This window comes from Xyrauchen texanus, chromosome 6, assembly GCF_025860055.1.
Source record: "Xyrauchen texanus isolate HMW12.3.18 chromosome 6, RBS_HiC_50CHRs, whole genome shotgun sequence".
NCBI classification, from domain to species: Eukaryota; Metazoa; Chordata; class Actinopteri; order Cypriniformes; family Catostomidae; genus Xyrauchen; species Xyrauchen texanus.
The window spans coordinates 31,217,570-31,228,431 of NC_068281.1; the positions used below are offsets into that span (position 1 = coordinate 31,217,570).

Sequence of the window (10,862 nt, forward strand, 5' to 3'; positions counted from 1 at the left end):
AACACGTAAACAACGCGTGAAAAGTTAACGCGTAGACAACACGTTGACAACGTGCAAACAACGTGTTGTTGACGTGTTGTCTACGCGTTGTCTACGTGTTAAAATTCGCGTATATTTGAACTGCCTGGCGTTCCATATGGTACTGACTCTGTACGCGCGCACGAGACGCTTATATCTTTAAGAGCGCGCGCATCACAGGTAGGATGACGCGGCTCTCGGAGACGTTGCGAGTCTCTCTCTCTCTCTCTCTCTCTCTCTCTCTCTCTCTCTCTCTCTCTCTCTCTCTCTCTGATGCTTAAGAAAAAGTGGCGGTCTGTTATTCATTGCCGAAGACGGCTTCGGGATTTTTCTCTTCAGCATCAACACTAATGCTGTATCCATGACATGTGCAATGCTTTTGACCGCTATACCCCAACTAAATGTAAAGGTACGTGTGCTCAATGTTCGTGCTTTTGCTGAATGTACTGCATGTGTTATTGTTAAGAGCGCAATAGGCCGTCATGTACGATGGGTGAATAATATCACAGCGGTCGCCTGTTGCTAGGACACAAACGCGCTCTTGCTATGCTGTTGTTTATGAAATTGATCAATCAATTCATTTCCGGGCACTGATATACTTTGGATCTCGTGTCCTGCCGCGTCATCCTCACTTCTGTAATTAGGATTCATCTTTTAGGGCCTGATCAGTCACCTTATACCATCAATTAGCCTCAAAATACATCTATTAATAAATTATCTGTGGCGCGAGATGTCTCATCTCCTCACTAGCTGTTGTGTGGATATTTCAGTTCACTGGTTCTGTATGTAAGGGCACGAGTTATGTATGATGGAGAATTAAAGCGTTTATTTGGAAAGCTCTCGCGACGAAGGCGGCAATCCAATCGATGCACGCGCCACATTTCACAGACCTTTGGCTGCGTGTTGTGCATGGTCAATGGGAATTAATGATGCTCCCGGACAGATGGCTCACGGGTTACCTGTTGCTATAACGACCGGCCCGTATATTGCGTTATGTGCATTGTGTTGCTGTCCATGAACAGAGCTCACGTGGCACCTTTCCTTCAGTGCAACGTACATTTCTTTTGCGATTGCTAAAATACTTTTGACCTTACAAGGCTAATTATGCTCATATATGTTTTTTTGCACAGCCATACTACGTCACAGACACTGCATCATTTTGCTCTGACGAAACGAGGCACAATGCAGCAGATGGTAGATTTTCATAAGGGTAATTGATTGCTCCTATTTTGAGTGACTTCAGTTGTTGGTCCTAACCCCTTCACACTGATTGTGTACTACTAATACGTTTTCGATACCATTTCAGTTGAAGACAAATACATATAATTATTATAATATAAAAAAAATAATTCTGTCCTAAACAGCATTGTGTGAATTAACAACAAAAAACCCAAACATCTCTCTCTCTCTCACTCTCTCTCTCATTTGTATTTTTTTATTATTATTATTAATTATTTTTTTTTTGTATACCATATTCTTTTTTTTTAAGTACCTTTGGGTACATTGTAAAAACCTTGGTAAATGAATTGTGTACAAAATAGATTTTAATCCATTCTCAAATTTTTTAAGAAAATGTCCTGGTCCTTTTTTACTGAAGCAAATAGGAAATTAAGTCTATTTTAAAATCAATTTATTTTTATTTATTTATTTTTTTTTTTTTTTACAAGGTGACTTTACCCCCGGGTTCACATGAACTATGCAAAAAATATAGCCATTATGATATTCTCATTACCGTAGTGTGATAAAGTATATATGAAATAAATTAGTCTTAATGATAACACTTTATGAAGATCATATTTAAAATGAATTGTAAAAGCATTGTAATGCGTTTTTATTGTATCATAATTCATCTTATAAAATTCTCATAAATATTGTAGGCACAGTTATAAAACGTATCTTTTCATACTTCTACCTTAATGACTAACGTTACAAACATCGTATCTGCAGAAGTTATAATGTATTATACATATTTGTATTATATATATTAGTGACAAAAGAAATGTATTATAAACATTCATAAGAATTTTTTTATTGGTTGTCAAGCTATCAAGGTTGTCAAATGTCAAGCTTGTAAAATACTTATAATATTTTCTTATAATTGAATTGCAAGCTTTATTATACATATTTTCAATATATGGCCTATGTTCCACTAATTACAACCTGTTGGGCAAAATTACTTGATGAAAAAAGTTCTTAATTTGTTGTGTTCTGTGCATTTTCATTTAACTTCCATTCTGTTATTATTATTTTGTTATAATGCATTATTCTCTTTAAGCTAACTAATATAGTGTGTTATAACTGTAGTAACAATTGTAACATATTATGCCATGTATTATGTGACATTATGAATGCATTAATATTTATAATGTATTTATGTATTGTAAATATGGGCTTCTTAATTATAGAAAGTGTTACCCTGTGATCATGATTCCACCAAAGTTATTTTTGAAAGGTTCGTAAACCTCCGCAGGAGGACTCTTCTATTGAACATCTACAATGAGCTTAATTAACATTCTGAGAATTTTTCTTTGGCTTTGGGTCATGTTCAGATTTTTAAGCAAATTACAGCCTGATCTTTTAAGCATTTATAATCATTTTTCATTCTTTCTCTTCTGTCTTCGGCTTAATTGACCTCATTGCAATCACTCTTGCCCATGTCTGTCTCCTCCAGCATGGCAGCCAGCACCAAATCATACAGAAATATTTGACCCACATACTGTACCTCAGAAATGTCTGGCAGCTGGTGTCTCTGCGATCTTCTTTAGTAGCAGCTTTTTCTTATGAGCTTTAAAGGACAATCTGACTTGAGTATATCTACCTGCAACCTAGACTTTGACGTCAGGCACGTGCATATCAGAACCACCTGGAGTTGATATTTCCAACATATGTTTTTGTGGTTTACAAATCCTTTATGCTGCCTCATTCATTGAAAATAGAAAGTAGATCTGTGTTTCTGAACAATATGCAGTACAAGGAGCACAAATGGCCACATCACTGCTCATTGGACACATCAGTTCCCTATTTAAACCAATGGATGTCACTTGTCAATACAGATTTTGATCATCATGTAACCCATTAAGGTCAAATGCCAGAGGTCATTAGCTCCTAGCTGTAGCTAGACTTTTATCATGGTGAGGACTGTGGGCTAATATTAACTGACATGGCTGCAAAGGCTGTTTGCAAATTAACAAGCCACAGAAAGAGCCTTGGTTGGCCAAATATGATTATTAATGCTATCAGAGTGGGTGATCTCCCACAGAACCACTAAAGCAGCCAGCATCTCCACCATATGCTTGGACAACGTCTTCATCTAACCAGTGTGAGTGAATTGACAACTGGTTAATTGGTGGATTTGGCATCTGTTTCTGAGGTGGAGCTTGAGCTGTCTCTAGCTTTGCAGCCTTTCATGTTCAGGTTTAGTAGATTGGTACTCGCTTAGCTGGATGCCTCAACCTTCATAATGCGTCCAATCATACAGCCAGAGAGACCTGTCTGGAGATGTCATAAGGTAAGAGAAGTAATTGGTGTTAGGGCATCGAGTTCATGTTGAGCTCTTTGTTGTTTTTTTAATGTCTTTGTCCTTCCGCCCGGTTTTACGATTGAGTGAATCTCTGGACTTGCTGATGTAGAGGGCCACTTTGTTCTCATTATTTGTGTGATACCGTTTGTAAAAAAAAAAAAACATTTCTAAACTAATGTTTGAACTGCTGCTAATTTCTTCCTGTCAATGTACAGTGGTCCCAAAGTATTTAGACACATTGGACTAATAAATGTATTACTTTAGTTGAAATTGCATATGTGTATGAAGAAAAACAAATATGAAATTGCATTAGATAACAATATATTAAAGGGATAGTTCACCCAAAAATGAAAATGCATTATTTACTCCCCCTCATGCCATCCCAGATGTTTACGACTAACTTTCTTTTGCAGAACACAAATGAAGATTTTTATGAGAATGTCTCACCTCTGTAGGTCCATGTAATTCAAGTGAAAAAAATGTAAGCTCCAAAAAGCTCATACCGGCAGCATAAAAGAAACCCATACGAATCCAGATGATGCATTTATGTCATCTGAAGTAGTATGATAGTGTGGGTGAGAAACAGATACATACAGTCTTTTTTTATTTTTTTTTAAACTATAAATCTCCATTTTCACTTTCAAATACTTTTGTTTTTGCCAATTCACATTCATAGTGCATATCGCCACCTGCTGGGAAGGAAGGAGAATATATAGTAAAACAGACTTAAATATTGATCTGTCTGCCACACTTATATCAATTCTGAAGATATTGATTAAACCACTTGAGTCTTATGGATTACTTTTATGCTGCTTTTGTGTTTTTTTTGACCTACAGAGTTGAAATATTTTTCAAAACATCTTTGAAGAAAGAAAGTGAAACACATCTGGGATGTTTGAGGATGAGTAAAAGATGACATTTTTGGTTGAACTATCCCTTTAAACCAAAGGACATCTGAAAACAGAACTGAATTCACATACAATGTCCTAGTAGAGTAACCACAGGTGTAGTCCATCATATTAAATATGGGCAAGGTTCACAAAGTTTGACAAATAGAAAGTGTCCAAATACACAATATATTATAATAACACTGCTTTTATTTTCAGTGCAAAAGGAGACCATTTTATCTTTTGAACTTGCTTCCTCAGGTTGATTACCCTACTGATATGCTCCCCAAAACGAGAAAAGCCCTTAGCATCCAGGAAATTGCAGCTCTGGCCAGATCATCATTTAATGGTAAAGACTCCACCTTGATGCTGACTTCAAGTTCTGTTTATGTTGTTTGTTGAGTCAAAATCAGTCAACATGCAGTGCTGGGTAGTAACAGATTACACGTAATCTGGATTACGTAATCAGATTACAAAAATAAAGTACTTGTAATTGGACTACATTACATTTTAAAATACTCATAATTGCACTACAGTTTTTATACTTTTTATAGATTGCATAATTATATATTAACAAGGCAGTGGTTTGTTGATAATTTATTTATCATTCTAATCATTCTCTTTTTTTCAACGTAGTTGTGTATTGCACTAAATACTGATTCTCGCTATTATCCAATCAGATGAAGATGGAGCAGTCTACCTCAGCATCTAACCACTGGATCTATACAGATCATTTAATTTTTCAGGGGACACGTGGCAAAAACATCACTGTGCAATTTAAACTATGCCTTCAAAAAGTTAATATCCTGTCAAATACGAAGGATTCTACATCAAATCTAAAGAAGCATTTGGAAGAATGTTTGCATGTTTGTTTTTAACTTTCTTATAGTTTCTTAAATTGCTTTTTTAGTCACCTTAAAAAATTTATATGAATGCACTTTTAGTGTAGTGACAACTTAGAGATGTTTTTGTGATGCTGATTCACAAATATAACTGGTCTGATCTCTTGCTACATGTTGATTGCGTCTGTAAAATGGCTAAATTGCATGACCACATATGTGTTCATGTGCCCCGGGAACCTGTCCATCATTTTAGAAACTCCAATAAGAAATACCTGTTAAAACATATTTGAGTCTGTCATTGATGGAGGGCTTAGACCTCTATCAGGATGAAAATATGATAACTTCTATATTTTTTAGGGCCGTCGATTTAAAAAAAAAAAAAAAAAATATATATATATATATATATATATATATATATATATATATATATATATATATATATACATTTTTTAATATTTAAAGATAACTATGTATAATTATATATTGATATAAATATTTATAATCATTATATATTGAATTATTGTTATATGAGGGGCTTTCTCAGCAAATATTTGTATATGCGATTAAATGCGATTAATTGCGATTAATCGGGACACCATGTAATTCGATTAAAGATTTTAATTGATTGACAGCCCTAATATTTGTACATTTGCGTTAATTTCTCTGAATTTGTGGACATAAGCACCTCTCAAACTATTAAACCATGCAGAATTTGGTTGAAAGTAATCCAAAAGTAATTGGATTAGATTACCACAAAAATGTAATTATGAGATTGTTCTCAGAAAAAGTACCCGATTATAATTCACAAGTAATCCATCCAGCACTGTCAACATGAACACATCGGTGTGTAGAGTTATTAGCGACCTGGTGCATCTTACCTACATCTGTATGATCGTTCGCTTATGTTTTCCAAAACCAGAAATTTTCCAAGACCTTGTCATGCGATTTATTTTTGTCTAATTAGTCTACTAAAGGAATCAAATCTTCTCAGATACTCTTAAATCCCCATTCAATCATGTGCCATCTGCAGCGAAAGCCATTCACACATCTGTCTAAAGTAAGATATGGCCATGATTATTCTTTTATTCTGAACATTATCACTTTTATTCACTTATCTTTGCAATAGATTCAGTGTCATTATAAATCACAATAACAGTTTAACCGGTGCATATAGCGTGTTAGCACATAAGCATCATGAATTCAGAATATAAACAAGACAAATTAAACATTTTCATCAAGTGATTCAAATGGCTTCTTTTACTGACCTCATGTGAAGTCTACTCATAGAATGAGGCATAATGTCATTGATAACACATTTTAGTTTAACACATTGGTTAAGGTTTTGCATGTAGTGTCCTCATATTTAAATGTACTTCTAAAGGCCTCCCACAGTGTTGTGGCTGTTTAGAACTTATTTTTACCCCTCAACGAAGAACGAAAAGGAACTTCTGTGGAAGTATATCGGGCCCTTTACCTATTCCCAAGGATTTACTCATGTGCTTCATACATTAAGTAAAAGAAAAGCTTAATATACTGGGATTCAGTCTAACCGTCCTCTTCGATTCCCAAACAGGCATCTCACAGGTGGTGAAGGATCATGTGACCAAACCCACGGCCATGGCTCAGGGGCGGGTGGCTCATCTGATTGAGTGGAAGGGCTGGTCTAAGCCCTTAGACCCTCCATCTGCTACACTGCAGTCCCACTTTAACTCCTACTCCCATCTCAGCGAGGGCGAGCAGGAGGCCCGGTTCGCAGCAGGTGGGTGTCTCCTTCCACCCTGTTAGTACAGCTGTGAATCTATCAACTGACAATACTTACCCTCGAGAGCTGTAGAGCTCTTGTTGGTAAATACTTTATACATGTTTGTTATACTTCTGGCTCTGAAACTCTGTGGTCAGGTTTCCTTAAGGGGCTTGCTTGATTAGTATAATAGCAAACAGTTGTTTAATAATCATAATAATAATAATTATTATTATTATCACTACTACTATTATTATATTGTAATGTATTAATAATAAAGCATTAATCACTAACATATTATCATTATTATTCATTAGAAATATTGGCTAAATATTATAAATATAACAATAATAACAATAATTTATTTAACAATTATTGTTATTATTGTGATATGATCATGTTTAGCAAATGCTTGTGTTCATTATAATAATAATAACAATTATTATTATTAATATAATAATAATAATCAAGTGTCAATCAACTTTAGTCTCCATTTTGGGCCATCTGAAGGCTTTTAGACTTAGCAGATGGTGTTAAATTAGATTATACAGTCACACTGTTATACCTGTTCCTGCTCTTCTCTTCTCTTCTTTGTTATTTGTTGTGCTTTCATCAGTTTGCCCTGGTGCAGTAAAAAGGGTGCTAAGTAATGGTGGCCTTAGGTTTACAAAAATCGCTGATTCTCTTATGCATTTAAAAGAGCAAGTTCCAAACACTCAACAGCAGATTTGAAAAATCTCTCATCTCATGTTGTTGCATGTCCCTCTGTATTATGAGTGTTTACATTTCTTCATGTTATTTGGTACGATTCCTGTGTTTAGGTGTGGCTGAGCAGTTTGCCATTGCAGAGGCAAAGCTCCGTGCCTGGACCTCTGTAGATGAGGAGGATATGGATGAAGAGTCTTTTGAAGACGATCCTTCTCTCAATGATGAACAAATCATCACAAATCAGAGCTCAGGTGAGTGGGACTGCATATGTTCATTTCTCCTTAGAAGTCACTGTGCACATCTTTGTCTGCTGTTAAAGCTGAAGTGTGTAATTTATGCACCACTTGTGTCACCCATCTGAATTGTAAAAATGACTAGATAAGTTTGCCAAGACAAACTTTGATGTTGGCTTGGAATGTTTAAAATAGTTTTAGAAGCTTGAAGGTTTTACAGGTCAGACAGACGTTCCATCAATGGACATCTATGGGATTTTACCCATTTTTGATCATTAGTTGTTTAATCGGTTAGAAAAAAAAATCACACTATTCCAGAGCAGTCTGAAGATCTTTATAGGAGGAATTGCTGATACAAATTTTGGTTCTTGGTTTTGGAAATTTAGTTTTTTGGTGGTTTTGAAAGTGCCAACGAGGCACAGAGTTTACACCATTTTGGGGGAAATCAACCTAAAAATGGCTCACTTTTTATATCATCTTGTGAATGCATGACTGAGGAACATTAGCCATTTTGTATTTTTATTTTGTCTTGTCATCATACCTTTTCTCTTTTGCTCTTTTCTGTCTTCTCTGCTTTTATCCGTTGTTTTCAATTTGTCTTGACTTCTCATCATATTTTTTTATTTGATCCTCTCTACCTGTCTCCATCTTTCTGCCCATTTCTGTCCTTTCAAATCTGCATTTCAAGGTGTTCTTACTGTTTGATCCTCCCTCAGATGCTGTATTGTCCAATCAAAGCTCCCCAGTGCCAATTCAGACTGAGACAGACAATGCTGAAATCCAATCCTTTGATGACGCACCCTGTCAATCAGAAACAGACTGGAGCATGCAGGAACCGTGCATGACCCAGATTGACCATGATGAAATTATCATCTCAGAGGAAGTGCCACAGGGAGCTGAAGAAGTGCAACTTTTAGAAGAGGAGATAGACCGGGCCCTTTGTGGTGTTCACAAACCAGAACGCAGGCCTTTGTGGAGCAAAGGAGACTCCTGCTACTACTCCACCTCCTACTCCGAGTCTGGCCTCTCACCTGAGGAGGAGGAGGATGGAAGAGAGGAGGAAGGGGAGGACAACGTCTTTCAGGAAGTCATCCGCTGGTACAGACACTGCAGAAGCATCTCAGAGACCTCAGGAGCTCTGTCTTTTGAAGAGGAAGAGCAGGACGAAGGTTCTGAGCAGTGACGTCATGCTCTCTGTTGCCCTTTGTCTTGCTCCCTACGTAACCCTTCTGTGAAGTGTTTGTCCAGTCTGTTGCATTCGAAGACAATGACTTGTTTTTCCGTCTCCTTTCTTTTAAAGGGATAGTTCACCCAAAAATGAAAATTCTGTCATAATTTACTCAGCCTCATGTCTTTTGAAACTGAATCACTTTCTTTCAAGGGCATGCTTACAGCAGAGTGTCCAAGTTGCTCTCTTCTATTCTATGAAAATGAATGGGGACCACAACTGTAAAGCAAGAGTTTCAGTGAATAACAACTTAAAAGAGATAGCTCGCCCAGGAATGAAAAATCTGTCCTCATTTACTCACCCTCATGTTGATCCAAACCTGAAAAAAAATCACTCAAGTTTGGAATTAAATGAGGGTGAGGAAATGATGACATGGTTAAGTTCACCCCAATTTTTTTTTAACTTTTACACTTCAGTCGGTTCGTCACACTAAGCTATTGTGTGGCTTCAAAAGACTTGGAATAGGACTTTTCAGAGCTTGACAGCCACTGATCCCTGTCCACTTTCATTTAATGGAAAAGAGCAGCTCAGGCATTCTGCTGTAGTTCTCATTTTGTGTTCCATGAAAGTGATTTTTGGAATGAAATGAGGTTAAACAGTGACATCATTTTTATTTTTGAGTAATCTCTTCCTTTATCTCAGTGATCATTATTTGAAGTAAAAGTCCTAGAAAACAGCACAGTACTGTTTCCTCATTTACCTGGAGAGCAAGATGATACTGACATCTGTGTGGCACTGTGTGATGCTCAGCAGCCTCGTGGTTTTGTCAGATCTCAGTGATGGCACATTAGGACTGTCTCCCAATCTTAGAGACTGGAATATCTCTGTGAAGAACGTGGTCCTCAAATGTTTCTCTTTTGTGACCGTTCAAAAGTGATGTAATGCTCATAGTAAATTTGCAATGTTAATATTTCCGGATTATGGGTTTGCTGAGGGACAAAAAAAGACCCACTTTATTTTGTTTTGGTTTAGATGTCATGCTGAAAAGTGCTTGTGTGTCCCAGCTTGCTGCCTTGAGTTGAGGTGCAGCTTTGCTGCTATGATGGAGCGTCGTGAATGTGCTTGTTATTACGATCACTGTGTGATGTATTACAAAAGTTGAGCGAGAATCCTCTATCTTTATGTTCATTCTCTCTCTTTTCCTCCCTGTCTGCACTTCAATATTTGTTTTTTATGTGATTGGCTGCTGAATGAACAGGTTTTTTTTTAAGCTACTAGTTTATTCAACCTTGAGATGCAGCTACATTGAAATGGTTGACTGTAAGAATACGATCAATGCCTTTTGAACTGCTTTCGTTCATGGAGAACGGCAGTGCAAATCCATGATTAACCATCTCTGTCATCATTATCCTCAGTGATGTCATTGATGTGAATGTGTGAATCCCTTCACAAAATATTTTTTTTCTATGTTTGTACATAAATGTCTGAGGTCAAGGTTTAAGGGTTGTGATTGCATTAAAGTTATGAGTATATTCATCATATGTTTACTGCTGAATCGTTAATGATTATTGCTCCAAAGACAGTTAAACAGCAAATCATTATTTTGTTACTCTGTATTTTTGCCTTGTTTTCCAGAGAAATAGCTTAACATCCTCCAAACAAGATAAATTAACTTGAGAAGCAAAATCGTGTAGATAAATGTCTTGTTTATTTAAGAGTATACTGTATATCTGAAAGTTGGTAAT

The 10,862-nt window shown here is 36.3% G+C and overlaps 1 protein-coding gene across 3 annotated transcripts; it reads left to right on the forward strand.

Annotated features, from left to right (window-relative positions):
• The first annotated feature begins 257 nt into the window (after positions 1–257).
• LOC127645565 (protein FAM131A-like) lies at positions 258–10,647 on the forward strand. 3 transcript variants are annotated; one of them, XM_052129222.1, is made up of 5 exons: positions 260–427; positions 4,687–4,774; positions 6,841–7,026; positions 7,830–7,967; positions 8,666–10,647. In XM_052129222.1, exons 1-5 carry the CDS (start codon positions 380–382, stop codon positions 9,130–9,132), a joined length of 927 nt encoding a protein of 308 aa, XP_051985182.1. In that variant the 5' UTR covers positions 260–379; the 3' UTR covers positions 9,133–10,647. The 3 variants fall into 3 exon arrangements, with proteins under 3 accessions (XP_051985184.1, XP_051985182.1, XP_051985183.1); XM_052129223.1 differs by lacking the exon at positions 260–427 and adding an exon at positions 3,459–3,526; XM_052129224.1 differs by lacking the exon at positions 4,687–4,774 and having other exon boundaries at positions 258–427.
• Positions 10,648–10,862: the final 215 nt, after the last annotated feature.